Source organism: Mytilus edulis, chromosome 9 (assembly GCF_963676685.1).
Source record: "Mytilus edulis chromosome 9, xbMytEdul2.2, whole genome shotgun sequence".
In the NCBI taxonomy this organism is placed as follows: domain Eukaryota; kingdom Metazoa; phylum Mollusca; class Bivalvia; order Mytilida; family Mytilidae; genus Mytilus; species Mytilus edulis.
Genome location: NC_092352.1, coordinates 67678305 through 67696308, shown reverse-complemented (window position 1 = coordinate 67696308; position 18004 = coordinate 67678305). Strand labels below are relative to the sequence as shown.

General features: G+C 32.0%; 1 protein-coding gene across 1 annotated transcript in view; it reads left to right on the top strand.

Annotated features, from left to right (window-relative positions):
• LOC139490119 (cadherin-23-like) overlaps positions 1-18004 on the top strand; it is a 145432-nt gene that overhangs the window by 125582 nt on the left and 1846 nt on the right. The window contains exons 26-35 of the mRNA XM_071276969.1: positions 6050-6366; positions 6731-7018; positions 11084-11172; positions 11668-11742; positions 12684-12752; positions 14523-14589; positions 15146-15276; positions 15961-16004; positions 16849-16903; positions 17488-17559. Coding sequence (XP_071133070.1) covers positions 6050-6366; positions 6731-7018; positions 11084-11172; positions 11668-11742; positions 12684-12752; positions 14523-14589; positions 15146-15276; positions 15961-16004; positions 16849-16903; positions 17488-17559 — 1207 coding nt within the window. The remainder of the gene's footprint in view (positions 1-6049; positions 6367-6730; positions 7019-11083; positions 11173-11667; positions 11743-12683; positions 12753-14522; positions 14590-15145; positions 15277-15960; positions 16005-16848; positions 16904-17487; positions 17560-18004) is intronic.

Genomic DNA, 18004 nt, shown 5'->3' with positions numbered 1-18004 from the left:
ATAAATAGAAAATTAATTGATGAAAATTGAAATTTCAAAGAATTAAAAAACCAGGAAACAAATTATAAAGCTTTACTTCTTGATTGATTAAATTGCGTTGTTCATTGTTTAAATGCATTAATTCAGCAAATAAGAATAATCTTGAAGAAAAAAAATCCATTAATACGCAACAATTCTAGTTACAACTAGACTTCCTGAATAGCTTGAATGACTAGTCCATTTTTCATACGAGGATGAATTCATACAAGAGTTTCTGATGACGACTGGAAATAAGCACCATTATCTTGAAACTTCACTTTCAACTATATAGATGATGTCATCTCACTGAATAGTGCCAAATTTGTGACAATGTTGGACTCATAATTTCCATTGAAATTGAAAACAAAAGACTCACTCAACAAATATATACATAGTTTACTCTATCACGTATCTTGAAAACGACGATGAGGGTTGGTTGAGAACAAGTTTAACGACAATAGAGATGAGCATAAATCAACCAATAAAAACACTCTTTACTACCAAATTATAAATTAGTCATTTCTATGTAGCAACATTATAGCAACGCCTGCATATCTAAACTATTAAAGGAGGAGACCGATTTCATTGAGCCTCAACTCCTCTGAGACAATAACAAGTCAGAAATATTTATGATATGTCGTATAAATGTAGGGTTTTGTATTTCCTTAATTTGTCTTTGCATGCTCAGTCGACGTACTGCCCGCGAAATTAAATGAAACTATTTATCTAAACACTTGCCCAATTGTAACGCGATTTCGCGGCATCTTCTTGTGGAGTATATTTCTCCAAGTTGATACAATTTTCCAGAGCTTGCGTGTACGTTCACGATTTATTTTCGTGATAGTGCGTAACTGCTCACAATGAAGATGTTAAATAAAGGCAACTATAGTATACCGCTATTCAATAGTCATCAATCGATTTACTATAAACTGAAACAAATCCGGGTCACAAACCAAAACCGAGGAAAACGCATCAACTATATATATACAAGAGGAACACAACGATATAACAGAAACACTGAACTGCTACAAAAACAAACGCCAACATACAAAGAAACAGATTATTCGATACCAACTGCCATATGCCTGACTTTGTACAGGACATTTGAAGAAAAGTGGTGGTTTGAACATGGTTTTAAACCAAAGTTCAAATGCAAAGTTGGAATCATCCCTTTGAAAAATTTATGGACGCCACTACGAGTTGGTTTACAATTATAAAACATTTGTTTCGCCAGATGACGACTGATAAGTTCCAATTTACGTTACCAAAATACCGTCATATCTGCCTTGAATGACACCTACCCACTAAGGCTTGGCACCGAGTTAGGAATTAAATGAGCCACAAGACGGGTGTCACATGTGGAATCTGCTTATCCTTTTGGAGTCCCTGAATTCACCCCAAATATTTTTGGGGGGTTTTTGTTACTCTATCTGTAGTTTTAAATGTTGTGTTTTGTATACTGTTACTTTGTCGTGTTCCTTTTTTTTTTGCCGTTTTGTCAGTTCGTTTTCAATTATGAGTTTGATGTCCCTTTGATATATTTCGTCACTATTCAAGTAGTCAAAGGTTTTAAAATTGTAGTTCATTGTTGCTAAATGTATCATAATAACGATTTGGTTCTATATATATATCACCGTGAGCAAATTAAGTTATTTTTGAGGATATTTGCCTTATTGCGTTATTCTTCTTCACTTTACTTTGAGGCGATTTTTTGGCCGATTTTCATTACTGCAAGTTAATGTCTTTAAAGTAAATTAATACCAAAAGGACAATCAACATCTTAAACCATGAATCAGATAAACTTAATTAAAACCATGAACAAAATAAAATTAAAGTCTAAGAGACGAACAACAGTTCACAAAATAAAGCACACCATGAAAACGATAACTGCATAAAACAGCGAATGATCTTATGAGGTCAGGAAGGGTATTCAAGTTTTTCATTTTTTCATTTCACAACTGGTTATAGTGTTTGTGTTTTACATAAACAATGACCTGCATTTGTATTTTAAAAGTTTATGTTGAAAATACTCAAAGCATCTTTTATTCAAATAATTAAAGCGATTAAACTTCTAAACGCACTTTATATTACTAACACGATTTTAGACTAAATAAGAAACAGCAGCATTATATTTTGTTCGCTTACATCCCGCTTTAGACAACCAAGTTTTTCTAAGCAGGGTTACTTTTTTCAATGTTACCTACGATTTAGTCGCAAAGTCATGTTTGCATTTAAACATGATTACAAAAAGTTAATACGTTTGACTTCGTAAAAAACACATTTTTACCTCAATTAGCTCGTATATATTCTTTTCGAACTTTAAATACTCCTATTTTTATTATGGAAAATCATTCTCCTCCCTGATATTGACAATAAGCAATGTGCTATCATAACATAGAATAACAAAAAGATCGCTATTTGCAGATGGCAGATTTTTGGGCAACTGCAAACACTTCAATAGAAGGCTGTTCTATGAACAATAATTAATAATAATCTTAAAATTCAAAACAAATATTCCCTGACCTAAAACATATACATTTATCTATTTTTTTAGCATACAAATATCGATTTCCTAAGATATGTTTTGCTTTTGGAACAATTTTTCATTTTTTTAAGATTTGCGATAAATTTCAATTTTCGGGAAATATTGCGCATCTAACCTCTATTTTTGTTTGATTTGGAAACAATGTATCATGTTCCATAAAGTTCATATGATCTTTTGAAACAAATTTTGGTATTATAATTAGAAAATGGGTTTTTGTTTAGTAATCGCAAAAATTGGAATGTTTATTCATGACCTTTGACCTTGATTTTACAGAAAATGCACTGTACGATTTTTTTACGACCGGACAAAACAGAAAGTACAGATTATTAGCTTTCGAAAGATATATAATACAGCCGTGTGTTAGGTGGGTGCATTAAAGTCGTTAACTAGGCGTCTTTTTGAAATAAGTCACTCGCCTATTATTTGATATGGTTTTGACATTACGTAATGATGTTTTAATATAACTCAATATGAATAGTCATTACTTAATGATACTAGTATTTCGATATTACACGATATGATTTCGTATTGACTTGATATAGTTTTGTCATTACTCAATATAGTTTTGTCATTACTCGATGTGGTTTCACCATTATTTAATATGGTTGTGTCATAAGTCAATGTGGTTTTACCATGACTTGATGTGTATGTGATTTAACGCAATGTAGTTGTTTCATTACATGATGTGGTTTTGTTATTTCGTAATGATGATTTGTCTATTCTTTATATGGTTTTAACATTACGTAATGATGTTTCATAATTTGACCATTTTACACTACTTGATGTGTTTGTTTCATTATTTGATGTGGTCTTGTCATTCTTTGATGTGGTCCTGTCATTCTTTGATGTGGTTATCCCATTACTTGATGAGGTAAAACCACGTGACCAATTCTGAAAAACCTGTTCTATTTTTAGATAGATTTCCATATTGTATGTGCCTTGAATGCGTTTGGCCATCCATCTAATTAGTGTTCAAATTAAAGTTCGGGTTACTGTTTGAGTTAAACTTTTAGTTAGTTTTCGAATTCAAGTCAATACATACTTATAATTAAAGTTCTAGTTAGCATTGAGTTTCGAGTTGGACTTCGAGTTACATTTAAAGGCAGCAAGAGTTCTAGTTACAACTTTGAATTTGAGTTACTTCTTGAGGTAGAGTTTGAGTAGGATTCGAATTTAAGTCTAATTTTTATCAATTAAGATTTCGAGCTGAAATTGGAGCAATTTCATGTGTTTTTTTGAGTTCGTAATTAAATTTTCTATCGCCGGGAACAAGGGCTTTTGCTCGGGTTTCCGAAAAGTGGACTCCGGGATATGCGTACTAAATAAACAATGTTGCAGTATACAAAACGCAACATAGGAGTTGAAATAAAGTTAGATGTGGTGTGATTGCCAATGAGACAACTATCCACCAGAGTTTTACTTATATGCAGTGGATGTAACAAATCATATACCGGCAACCGTACGGCCTTCAACACTCCGTATAGTCAGCTACAAAAGGCCACCATGCACAATGTGAAAAAAATCTATTTTTTAACATATTTCAATATGTCGTTTGTTTAATGTGCTTTGGATGGGTATCGCCAAAGTTAAAAATCAAATTAAAGTTCGAGTGGTTGTTCAGAGTTATTTGGTATGAAAAAAGGGAACGGCAGACAATAATAAAAAAAAATAAAATCCTAAACATTTTACAGTATTTCGGACATAATTGGGATATCCGCAAACCACTTAGTCCTGTTATTTGATCTATAAGTTTTCAAATAGAAGCAGTATTATAATAAATTTTTAAAAAAAGTCCACGGAACGCTGTGTCTCGCCTGATATTGCTGCTTTCAGTGTAAAAGCGTAATGTTGATGAGCTGTACATTCATCGATCAAAAAATATAAAAAAGATGTTTTTCTGTAGATGCTTTTTTCTAGATATTGAAGAAAAACTCCTATACAAGTTTTAAAACACTTCATGGAGGTAATAAATTTATCAGGTCAAAACAGTTTAATTCGGTTTTATTTTACTAAAACAAAACTTTATGGTTTTCAACAATGAGCAAAACCCATACCCCATAGTAAGCTATAAAAGGTCCCAAAATGAGTTTTCTCCTTACTGTCTGTTTGTACATACATGTTGAAGAAGTGCTGTATGTGGTCAGGGTTTAATTTTTATTAATATGTGCTCTTCGGGAGAAAGTTGAACTTTGTTATTTTTGGGAAATTTACTTGCATAAGTAGGGCGTTTCCAGATAACTCCTCCTACAAATTGAATGCTAGGAATTTATCACTCTGCTAGCTGTTTTTACATGTATTGATGGTGTGCATGTGGTCAGGGTTTTTTCTTTTCATTATTTTTCCTCTTATGGGAGAAAAATAATTGAACTTTGTCCTTTTTGGGGTACAAGCGGTTCAATGAGAGGAGTGCGGGGGCATCGATTTGTCTAGTTTACATTTTTTCTCGTGTTGTGCTGTTACACTACTGTTACAGTTCGATGTTCTCTCACATACATGTTAAACTCCGCCATGTGCACTTTCTTCATGTACCTGACCCAAGTCGTTTGAATTTTTTTCACATAGTGCATGGTCGCCTTTTTGTAGCTGACTATACGGATTTTTGAAGGCTGTACGGTTGCCGATATATGATTTCTTACATCCACTGCATTTAAACTCTGGTGGACAGTTGTCTCATAGGCAATCACACCACATCAAACTTTATTTCAACTCCTATGTTGCGTTTTGTGTACTGCAACATTGTTTATTAAGTACGCATATCCCGGAGCCCTCTTTTCGGAAGCCCAAGCAAAAGCCCTTGTTCCGCGATAGAAAATTTAATTACGAACTCAAAGAGACATATAACATAGCTTGAATTTCAACTCGAAATCTTAATAATTTCTAAATGAGACTTAAATTCGAATCCAACTCAAACTCTACCTCAAGAAGTGACTCAAATTCAAAGTTGTAACTAGAACTCTGCCTTTAAATGTGACTCAAACTCGCAGTCCAATTCGAAAATCAATTCTAACTAGAACTTTAATTATAAGTATGACTTTCATTCGAAAACTCACTCAAAGTTTAACTTAAACAGTAACCCGAACTCTAGTTTGAATAGTCTAATTAGATGTATGGCCTAATGCATAAAGGCACAGTCATACAACATAGAAATCTATCTAAATACAGAACAGGTTTTTCCGAATTGGTCACGTGGCTTTACCTCATCAAGTAATGGGATAACCACATCAAAGAATGACAGGACCACATCGAAGAATGACAATACCACATAAAATAATGAAACAAACACATCAAGTAGTGTAAAATGGTCAAATTTTGAAACATCATTACGTAATGTTAAAACCATATAAAGAATAGACAAATCATCATTACGAAATAACAAAATCACATCATGTAATGAAACAATTATATTATATATTATAGTGACCGCTAACAATACTGGTAATAAAAAGTAAAATAAGAAAACATAGTTTGTTTGGGTTTATTTTCCAGAACAAGATGATAGTGGATCTTTTACAATTGACCTTAAGGATGGTATAATCAAGATTATCAAAGAATTGGATAGGGAAAACACCACAAATGCAATGGTATCCCTTGTAATAGAAGCTGTCGATGCGAGTGGAACTAACGCAAGTGATCAATGTTATGATTCCATATTTACACAAAATAATTCGACTACAACAACAGTCAATATCAAAATATTGGACCAGAATGATAACAAACCAATATTTAGAAGTAGCTTTATCAGTATTGGTGTCAGGAGGACTATCACAACTGGAAAAACTGAAGCATTTATATATGATTTGAAGGCAAGTAAACTTGATCTTATGCGACACATAATATTGCATGTAGTAACGGTAACCTTTGTATTGATTAAATCTTTATTGTTTTAGTATATCCGAGTTTATGTCTGATTGGTTTGGGGTTTTTTTTAAACTATGATTTAGTAACATGAATTCATACTAAAAAATTTCATATGTCCAAACGGACTCTTTCGTAGCAGCATAATGATAATAAGTAACTGAAAACAGGTGAAAGAGATGAAGAAAACTAATGACGTTAGTCTTTCAGATTATTTATTTACGTACCAAGTGTATATTTATTTAATCTTAAGAAAAGACACATCTTGTAACTCCAAATATAACAAAGTGTTCTTTTTTCATTCTTTTTCAGGAAAGCGTTAAACCCGATCCAGATTCAGAGCAATATTCCGTTCATCAGTTTAAGATGAATGGTAAATTAACTTACTCCAGTGGTGACCAGTTAGGACAAAAGATACAAGAGTTATTGAACACAAACAAGATAAAGGCGTGCACAGGAAGTAACGAAAAAACACCAATTTGTGTGACGGGCAACGGGACAGTTAATACTAATATACAACTTGAAGAAAATATGAAAGGTTATATAAACATTCCATTAATTGTAAAGGATGCTGCAGGGAACAGTACAACAGTGCTTAGGGTATGTAAACAATGTACAGCTAATACAAGCTAAAAGTGTTCGCTTTTATATCAATTAACAGAAATGTGCATGATACTGATTCAGAACATTGTTTTTAGTCGTGGTAGCTGGGTTGTGTTAAACACAATTTTAGGACTAACAGGGAATTAGCGAACCGATTATGTATTAAGTTAGTTAAATTTATTTTAATGATACTATTTTTAGCCATGTACAATAATTTTAATTACTTTTTTTCAAGACTAGATAATGATAAAATTGGAATAACTTCCATTTAGATATTTAGAATTAATCAGTCGAGAATGGGACAACATACAACAATGGGACATACTACTCAAATAATTGAAGGCGATAGTTTGATAAGAAACCTGGTATATTTGGTGTGAACAAACTAATCGTAGATGCCAGGATATTTTGTATTTACGCCAGACGCGCGTTTCGTCTACAAAGACTCATCAGTGACGCTCGAAACCAAAAAAAGTTAAACAGGGCAAATAATGTACGAAGGGAAGGTAATTCCCTCGGGGAATTATAACTCCACCAGCAGTGGCATTGACCCAGTGGTTGGAAATAAACCTTTAATTAATGTCGAAATAGAAAAGTTGAAGACTGTTTTTAAATTAGACGCCTCGATTGGATTAAGACCAATGAATAACAATGAACATGTAAAACACATATAAGCTTTCAATCACTCATTAATGGGTAACTGAAATTTAAATCAGTTAATTATCATAAAAACATGGATTCCACAACAATTCCGAGTTCATTATTATAATGCTTTAATATTCAAATATTTTTAAAAATGAAAATTAAACAATCGGGTATTACATATAGTACGGTGACCAGACCCAATATTTTTAAAATTTAATCGTCAAACATACTATATGGCTATATCATATATCATTGGATTCGGAAAAATGAGTACTTTTGGAAAATCGATGTCGTCAAATAGAAATGTGGTAACAGTTTTGCATAAATTAAGGTCAAAGATCAACATACTGTTTTCATCTATTATACAAGATCAATACAAATTCCGTTAAAGTTACAGTAGTTACCTTGCCGGGTGACATTCAACCTCAGCAATAAAAGATAAATGTTGTTTTCAAGTAAAGCCTTCTATCCTGTATGTTTATTTTGAAAAAGCTCATGCATGTAATTCATTGCAACCAAAAACTACTAATTAGCTCGAAGAACATTAAAAAATCCAATCAAAATGATCAGAAAACAGATTTCATCTAGGTGTATCTTCTGATTCATCTGTCAAGGAATTTCTACATAATTCTTACCCTTGAAAGGAGCAAAGATCCGTACATGTAAGGTTTTGTTGTGAACAAACACTTTTCACATGAAGATTTTCCCTAACATGAACACAAAAGATCCTGCAAGAATTCTGCTGACATATGCCCTTTAAAATAAACGGGGTGTAATGAAATAATTAGTTTTCGCCAACCGTATTGTAAAGGTGACGAAACAGGGGGTTTAGCAATGTTTTATGCGGTCAAAATTTCCGCTTCACAGAGAGGTAACCTGACTAAACATACTTTTTTACTGGTGGCAAGCTTGACGCGAATTTTATTAATATCGTGATGGAATGATTTAGATCGAAACTAAATTCTTACACAAACAAGGGCTTCATCTTCGTCAGTACTCCCAAAATTCTGTAACTACAATAGTCGTGTGTGTCCTTTCAAGTCTTTTGTAAAAACAATTCAAACGATAAAACTAACGGCCTCATTTATATAAAAAAATGAACGAAAAACAAAAATGTAACACATAAACAAACGACAACCATTGAATTACAAGCGCCTGACTTGGGACAGGCACATACATAAATAATATGGCGGGGTTAAACATATTAGCGGGATCCCAACCCTTCCCCCTAACCTGGGACAGTGGTATAACAGTACAATATAATAACGAACTATAAAAATCAGTTGAAAAAGGCTTAACTCATCAGATGGACAAAAATACAATTGGACGTAGCCGGGTACTTGTACATCCAAACAACAAAAAGACACTAGGAACAGATCTCAGAGTACTTGCAGTTATCTGACAGCTAGTTCAAAGCCACCAACAACTAATAAATCATTCATGTACAAGACTAAACTAGCAATCCGTACACATCCAGCTGCGCCTACATCTTGCATTCATGTGTCATTTGTTTGCAGTAGTGAACACACAGAACAATCACACCCGTATCAGAGGTCCTTAGGATTATTCTGTCGCTCTTTCTCTTTTCTGTTAACTTCATGTCAAAGTATAAGGCATTAATTATCATACGAGTATTGGTCCTTGGTGAGTGCTAAGCAAGTTACAACAGTCATTAACATTATTGTCTGAAATAACTTCGACAATTTCGGATTTACAAACGTTCCAGCTGAGTAAAGCTCACTATAAGGTGGAATCATAGGGGATTTGTCATAGTTTTAAAAAAGAAAAACTACCAAAGAAATTAGGGAGAGCCTGTTGGTTTTCTTTAACAGAAAGAAACTTCTTCCAGTCAGTATCCTTCTCCCTTCAATAATCTGATACACTTTGGTTGAAGGTGTACTCTTTGTGCGGCTTTCCTTTTCAACAGACAACTTTATTGAGCTTTTCATGTCGTAGCGGTAAAAATATGTCTGCTATGTGTGCGCTAGCAAAAAGCATTGGGTCATATTTTATAATAGTCACCTGCAAGGTCACCATTTTTTTTGCTTTTTTGTTATCATCAATACATTTAAGCAATGCCATACCACCTCTCATACTGGTGTAAGTTGTGAGTGATGGGCCAAAAGAAGGTAGGGAAATGCACACGAGGCATCAGAATTGAATTGGTTCACCAAATCAGGTTCAACAAACGACCCATACAACACATTGCTGGCAGATTCCATCAATTAATGTTTCAACAGAACTTAAGAAGCAACGTTTACTCTTTACAGTAAAGGAGGTGACTGATTCAATACTTATTCTCTGTCATACCGATACAGTTTTCGAAATTAAAAGCCATGTGTTGCCTTTTTTAACTACTAGAACCTAATCGTAAAGGACTTCCTAGTTCAAACATTTTCCAGATAACTACATGTCCAAATTCAGACTTGGTTCTTAATTTTTGAAATGTATAAAAAGAAAAAAACCCATATCAAATAAACATACGAAAAAATGAAATCTTTTAAAAAGACATAAAAAAAACACGATAACCAACACGAAATGGGACCATAAACTATCAAAAAAAAAATCGAATTGAACAAATGTTAGCAATGAAAAGTCGTTGTGATACAAAATATCATTTAAAGATTAAAATAATAGTATCGGTCCGGTTCAATTTTTTTTACAAGTCGAATTTCAAGTGGAAAACCTGTATCTCAATTTGTAGTGTATATTTTGTTTCGATGCACAAGTTGAAATAATGCTTCAGAGATAAATGATTTTGAAAGTGTTGTTCAATAAAGGTTTCAATTATCATATAAATGTTGTTTATTTTACATTTTGCGTAAAAATAAATGATGAAAATGAATTGAAACGTACTCTATTAAATGCAAAATATTCGTAGTATTCAATTTTTACAAAAAATCCTCAATAACGGATTAATTTTGCTAAACTTTGTTTGAAATTGTTAAAATAATGTGTTACAACAATGTATATAATAACAAAAATCATATCCCGAATGTTCTTTTAGAATGTAGGCCAAAAATCTTTTGAAAGTATTTTTTTCTTTAAAGTAAGGGAACGAACTTCAAAGCCCATTTTACAAAAATTGCACCGTACGATTTTCTGACGACAAGTCAAAATGTGAAGTGTAACCTTTGAACTACCAATACTGTGATTTACAGCCGTATAGTCCGAATGACGATTAAACTCCTTAAATAAGCGACTTTTACTTACTTGGTCACCGTACTAATACTCTTTTTCACTATTGAAAAACACTTAATAGAATTCATAATGGATGGTAGGGAAAGTCAGACTCACCAGTTCAATCAACTATGGGTTTATAAACTAATTAACTAGTCAGAAACGGATCAACGTCATTTTTTCTTTAATTAAAATTATATTTTAGTCATTTTTTCATATTAGGATTTATCATTTCAGATTTACATCATCTCTGACTATCAGACAGGATCGATATTGATCAATGGTAATAAGGAATATGTACAAAGCATTAAAGCAAAGTTGATGGGGTATGTTAACCAAACACGCTGGTGTTTTGCAATATTTTTACTTCAATGAAGATTTTTAAAATTTTAGGAAATCGAAATGTATAGTTATCTACTTTTTGGAATAAAACTACTGGATCACACCTCCTCTCAATTAAATATTCCACTGAAGAAAACATCTTATATGATTTTATCTATTCGACAATGCGGAAAGGTTTCTTTCGTTTAATATAGGTATTCAAGCAGTTCATCAATAGTTAGCAAATAAAACTACCTTCAATTAAAAAAAATCAATCAATCACCTCATCTAATTTTGTTTTTGATATCCGTTTCTTCTAAATAAGGGACAGACTTGTTTTGAAAATAGCATCTCCTTTGATTTCTTCACTGTAGCATTTGTATTGGAATAGAAAAAATAATTTCTTCTTAATCAAGACTATTCATATATCTATACTCACTTTCATTTCTATTGCTTTACTGACTGAAGATATTAAATGAATTTATATCTTTCTGTTTCAGAATTCTTACCCAGTTAACTAGACAAAACTTTACCGCTGATGGAATTCGTCCTTTTAACACGGGAACCTTTCAAAGGTAAACTGCAGAATTAGTTATATTTATATTTGGCTATCGGACAAACCATATATATTGAAAAGATTCCTTTCGAGTTATGTTCTTCACCTGAAAAATTCGACAATTATGCGTGCCTTTATGCGTCATTTGCAAGATAGGGTTCGCATGTATCCCTGCACTATTAAAGTTCATTCGGCGTCTTTATATTCGTCATTATCTATGATAAACTTGAAATAATGTTTGTTTCTCATAAGTATTTACTCACAATTCCCTAATGACAGCACTTCTGGTTCTGATTTTATAAGAAGTCTTTTTGCAAAATAATTCGTGCAATACAGCATTGTATTTTCTCAACCGTTCACTCAACGTGGGAAGGAAGTGACGATGTCAATCAACGTATGAATGATGATCACTAAACCCAAAACTTTTGACAGAAATGCAATAAACTCGAAAGTGACCTCATTTGTGATTTCAAAAAGAAAATATTAAGATGTACAGTTAATATATACATGTTAGATACAAAAATAATAAATTTATATACCTTGACATAATTGTGCTTTGATTGGTGCATATCGTCTTTGCAATTACTGTTGTCGTCATGAATGATTGGTCAAAACTTTAATCACTTTATGCAGAAAACTTGGACATTTGTGGCAATTGAAAATATTCATACGATTTTTATCTTGTAGTAAGAATTTCTTTTGATAATACTCCATACTACCTTTAACGATAACAATTAACTCTTTACTCTCAGCATGATAAGTGTCGGTTTTACTGAAATGCAGTTTATTTCAATTAGTACTATTACGATCGCTGTAAGCAATGCCAATTTTAGAGTAGTTTAAATTAATGATATAGCACAAATATTCTCTACCTTTACAAAAAATGGTGCATGTTGTAATATGTATTGACACTGAATCCCTCTATGTAATTTCAAAATTTTCTTTCTGCGATATTTTCAGCACGTATCTGGATTTCCATGTTGCTGATCCGAAAACAGGAACAATTCTTAGCGCAAAAGACGCCATTCAGTAAGTTAACCATTTGATATAAAGTAATATGAAAATGTTTATGGGAACAATTAAATTAATCATTTAAATGATGTTATACTCGGGACACCACCAAAAGCATAACTTGATTGCGTTATGTAACAGAAAAAAGTTTTTTATGTTGATTAAACTTAAAACTCAACAATACCGCTCAATTCGAGTAGTTGGAGACACAAATCATTAACAAAATTGCAAAGCATTATAAATCAAATTATCAAAAGGTGAAAAAATGTGACAAAATCATTCGAAATATAGGGCTAGTGGTGCTATTTGTGTCTTTAAAAACACATAAGTAATATTTCGACCTTAAACGGGGAAGTATATGTAGTTTGAAAGAAGTTAACCACTGACAATATAATTTAGGATCGATATGTCTTTGTTACCAGTTCATTATTATAATGTTGTGTTTTATATGAAATAAGGACGATGACATGCGTATATGTATGCATTTATTTATTGCAAAATTATGAACAATAACACAATACAATATTAGAAAAAAATAGAGAACTTTGAAAATTTCTCAGTAAAGTTCAAAACGTTTGGGTTTTTTGAAATTGAAAATTTTATCAAATATGCAATGATTCTAAATACTTTCGATTTTTTTCATTTTGTGGAGTCATATTACTTTATATTTTAGTCAGTAATGACATTGTTTACTATAATTACGGTTAAGAAAGATCCCTAGAATATAGTAACTGTTATTACCTAATAAAGAGTATTTAAGGAGGTAGACCTAGGTTAAGGGAAATAACTCTTAAAATCATCAGTACGTTTGTGTCAGCCATTTTCATAAATATGTTCTAAGTTTCTAGGATACATAGATTATTTCCAATCTGTTTCAGGTAAATGCTTAAAATTCATTGACCAAACTTGACTTTTACAAACGCATAACTGATTTAAAGTGTTATCTCCCTGAACCAAGTTCTACCCCCTTAACTATTTTATTAATATTTCTATATTAATTGCTATTTTTCTGCCATTTTTTGTTCCATGGTCTATTGCACTTGAAATTATCATTCTATTGCAACTGTGTGAAGTCTATTGCACTGACCTGTTATGACCTCTTATTCTGAAATCTGATTAGTTGAAAGTTATTCATGTTGTCCAATCAAATTTGGTTTAACCGTTCTTAAGTTTTTTGTTTTGATTGTCTGCAAATAACTTCCGCGATGGAGCGGTTTGCAAATTTTGATGATGGAGACTTTTATAATTTCTTGTAATTTAAATTACTCTGATTTCATGTCCGTTTTATTGAATATCTAAAGTATTCGTTGTACATGTATGCTCCTTACACATTATAATTAATACAGTTGCTACTTTCATGTGTTTTATTTCTTAGAGTTTGTAAGAACGGACTCAGAATGTATTAGGTAATAAAACAGTTATTAATGTGTAACAGTGCAATAGATCAAAATATATTTCCCTCTGTATGAAGATCAGCTCATTGTTCTTTTGCCCTCAGCCATAGACCATTGAGCTGATCTTCATACTTCGGGAAATATGTTTTGATCCATTGCATAGTTATATATTAAATAACTGTATAATATGAGATAACAAGAAATCAGAGTGTGTCACATTGATTCAATATAATGGAAAAGGAAATGATAATATCAACTGAAAGATTTTTTTAAGTCGTGTATTTTCAGAAAACACAACATGTATGAAATTTGATAATTTTAATATATATAGCAATTATGATGTATATTATTCCAAAAAAAGCTTTCTTTTCAAATGTGTGTTCTTATTTTTCAGATTATTCGACAAATATTCGAGCCAACTAGGAGTTGTTTTAAAGCAGTATAGTATTTTAGCTGCTAAGGTACTTTACAAACTCAAACTAATGCCCCAAAAAAAATCAATATCAGTAACAACTGTTTAGCTGTTAGTAAATATTATTTTAAAGGCAGATGCAACTTACAGTGATTACAAAGTCCATTCTGTCTTACAATTATGTTTTATTTCGTATATAACCATATATACGTAATGTGCATCCGATTATTTTTTATTTTCGGGTCTGTCTGTTCAATGAATCGGATTAATACTGACTAGTGCACTTCAGTTATATCTAAAACCTATTGAGAGACAAAGTTCCCTCATAATGATGTACAATTAAGAACATTGTTGTCTCTAAATTGAATTTTCTGACAGCATTGTGATCTAAATGACGTTTCTCAACATTTTCTGGAAAAAACACGTTCTACCCGCTTAAAGAAATAATTTTAATTCACTTAATGATGTTTGTCCAAGTTTTTTACCATAATTATTTATTACACAGGCCTGGTTATTCTTCTAAATACATATTTTCTTTTGTTTATATTTATATGGAACTTCAATAATTCCTTTGTTAAAATAAAATCATATTTATTTTTCTTTAGACATATACAGAAACTCAATCCCAGGATGATGAAGGCGGTATTAAGACCACATACATTATGATCGCTGTGATAGCACTCCTTGGAGCTACAAACTTGTTAATTGGTTTCTTCTTTTGTAGTAGTGCAACAAGGTACAGTTGTTAGATGTCCTATCTTCGTACATTTTGTAAGACTTTGAAAAGAAAAAGCAAGTTACAGAATACTAATTGTAAAACTGTGAACTATTGGAACTGTGTTTAAAATCTAAATAGACGTGTGTCCTAAAACATTGTAAAATAAGCGGCACATATCTTATTTCTTGAAAACAGTAAACTGTCAATGTAAAAATGTAATTTATACGAGTGGATTTTGTTTCAAAGGAATATTTTTAATGTTTTTGGAATGAGAGAAAATGTTGTGATTTGTATTAATTTTTATTATGATTTATTTCATAGTATGTTTTCCCTTGCACTATATTTTACATAATTGAAAGATATTGTACCCAAAAGCTTGAATTACTCGTTCAGTTATACTTTTTACAGTTTACAATATAGATATAACGTAAAACTCATTTTGACCAACAGTTTAATTTGAAAATTTACTTTCTATGTAACAAAATTAACGGTACCAATTTTCTTGCACCAGATGCGCATTTCGACAATACATGTCTCTTCAGTGATGCTTGTGTAACTTGATTTCTAATAACTTTATGTTCATTTCCATTTGATTGGCTTTTGTCATGAAGAATAAATGATATGAATTTCTTTAAAAACATCATATCCTTGTTGTGTTATAATAAAAAAAATCATATAATTTTACTATTTACGTCATTTTAGATACCAACGAAAACTGAAAGCAGCTACAACTAAGTCAACAGTAGGTAAGTACAAAAATGTAAATAATATAAGGTCTTTCAACAATATATATTATACAACCCACCATTTTTCTGAAAAATTCCTTTACCAAGTCATGAAAATGGCAGTTATCAAATAGTCCGTTTCTACATATGTTGGCGTTTGTTTTTTCTATCAATTTATAACCTTTGAACAGTGGTATACTACTGTTGCCTTATACAGTCCTTGGATGGTGTAAACTTCCCACTAACACCATACACCATTACACCATACACCATATACCATTACACCTTACACCTTGTACCATTACACCATTCACGTTACATCTTTGCACCATACACCTTACATATTACACCGTACACCATTCCCCATTCTATCTACATGATCCGAAATTACCCATAATGCAATTACATTTTAAATATTAAGATAATGATTATTGTTTATGTTTGCAATTCGAAAACAATTAATAAAAAAGAACTTCGTTTTCAACCAAAGAAATGTCGTACACCATTCCCGATCGCACGTTACACAATCACACCATTCCTCAAATACCATTACGCCATTCCCCTTACACCATACACCATAGCACCATACACCTTACACCATTGCACCATACACCATGACACCATGCACGTTTTTGTTTGGAAGTTTACACCATCCAGGGGCTGAACAACAAATAAATTAATGTGATTTTACATTTCAGATCATTTTATTATATTTTTCCATTCAAGACTTTTCTCGCGAGTAATCTGTTTCAGGTTTTTTGTTAGTATAGAAATTGGTCACAGAGTTCTTATGTACCGGTTTGTAATACAAGTATGCACTACATTTGTTACACAAATTTCAATTAAGGCATTGATACTTTTTCAGATCAGGACAAAGGTGATAAAGAGACTCACCCAGGAACGAATGTGTATGCTAGAAAGTACGTAGTCATCTAAATATAAGGGTTTTATTGATGTTTAGGCTTATGACTGCTGGTGTTAAGTGCTTGCACTTCGGGGCTTTTAGACAAGATCTTAGATCACTTTATGTTGATTTCGTGTAACACACCATCGACCATTTGTAAATGCAATGACAATATTTATTGTTATTTCATATTAATTATCCACAATGCAGGGTGACTAGGCATAAAATTATACCACAATGCAGGATTTTAAGACATATGAATCTGATCTGCACCCTATATTATAAAAACTTCTGGCTTTGTGGTTAGATTTCAAATAGTGTAACAAAATAGCATGATTGTGCTGTCTCTTTACTTATTCTAATTTGAACTAACATTAATTCTTACGAAAACATAGAAAAAGAATATGTGTCCAATGAATAGCAACATCAACGAATTTAACTGCAATTTAAATTGCATTGGAGTGTTTATTATACCCTATGTTGTTTCTCATATAGAATATTTATAATTTCTGTTTTTTAGGTTATATATCAGAAACCAATTGTCATAACATTGAATTGAAATATAAATATGTATGCAAAAGTCTACTTTTTTATTTACAGCCAAAATCCGTTACTTAATAAAGATGCAGACTTTACCAATATTGACTACGATCGCTTTGCTGATGATGCAAGGTATGATCATTTTGAAAATATAAAAAAACATTGTTTGTAATGTTTCTCTTATTAGAGAAAGGTGAAAGATGCCAAAGGGACATTCAAACTCATAAGTCGTTAATAAACTGACAACGCAATGACTTATGAGAAAAAAGACAAACAGAAAAACAACAGTTCATAAAGCACATCATAAAAACTATGAAAAAAAATGCAACACGACCCTAACAAATTCTTTGAGTGACCCCGGGTGCTGTGGAAGGGTAAGCGTATCCTGATCCACTTGTAGCACCAGTCGTGTTCTTCATTAGTCCAGACCCGATTATAAGTGTGATACGGTAGTTCCCATTCGAAAAAAAAAGGACAGAATTGTAATTACGATAATTGGAACATATTCGTCGTAATCTGTGAAACAGATATTCCCATTCAGGAGAGGCGAAGAAAACCAAACGGACATTCAAACTCA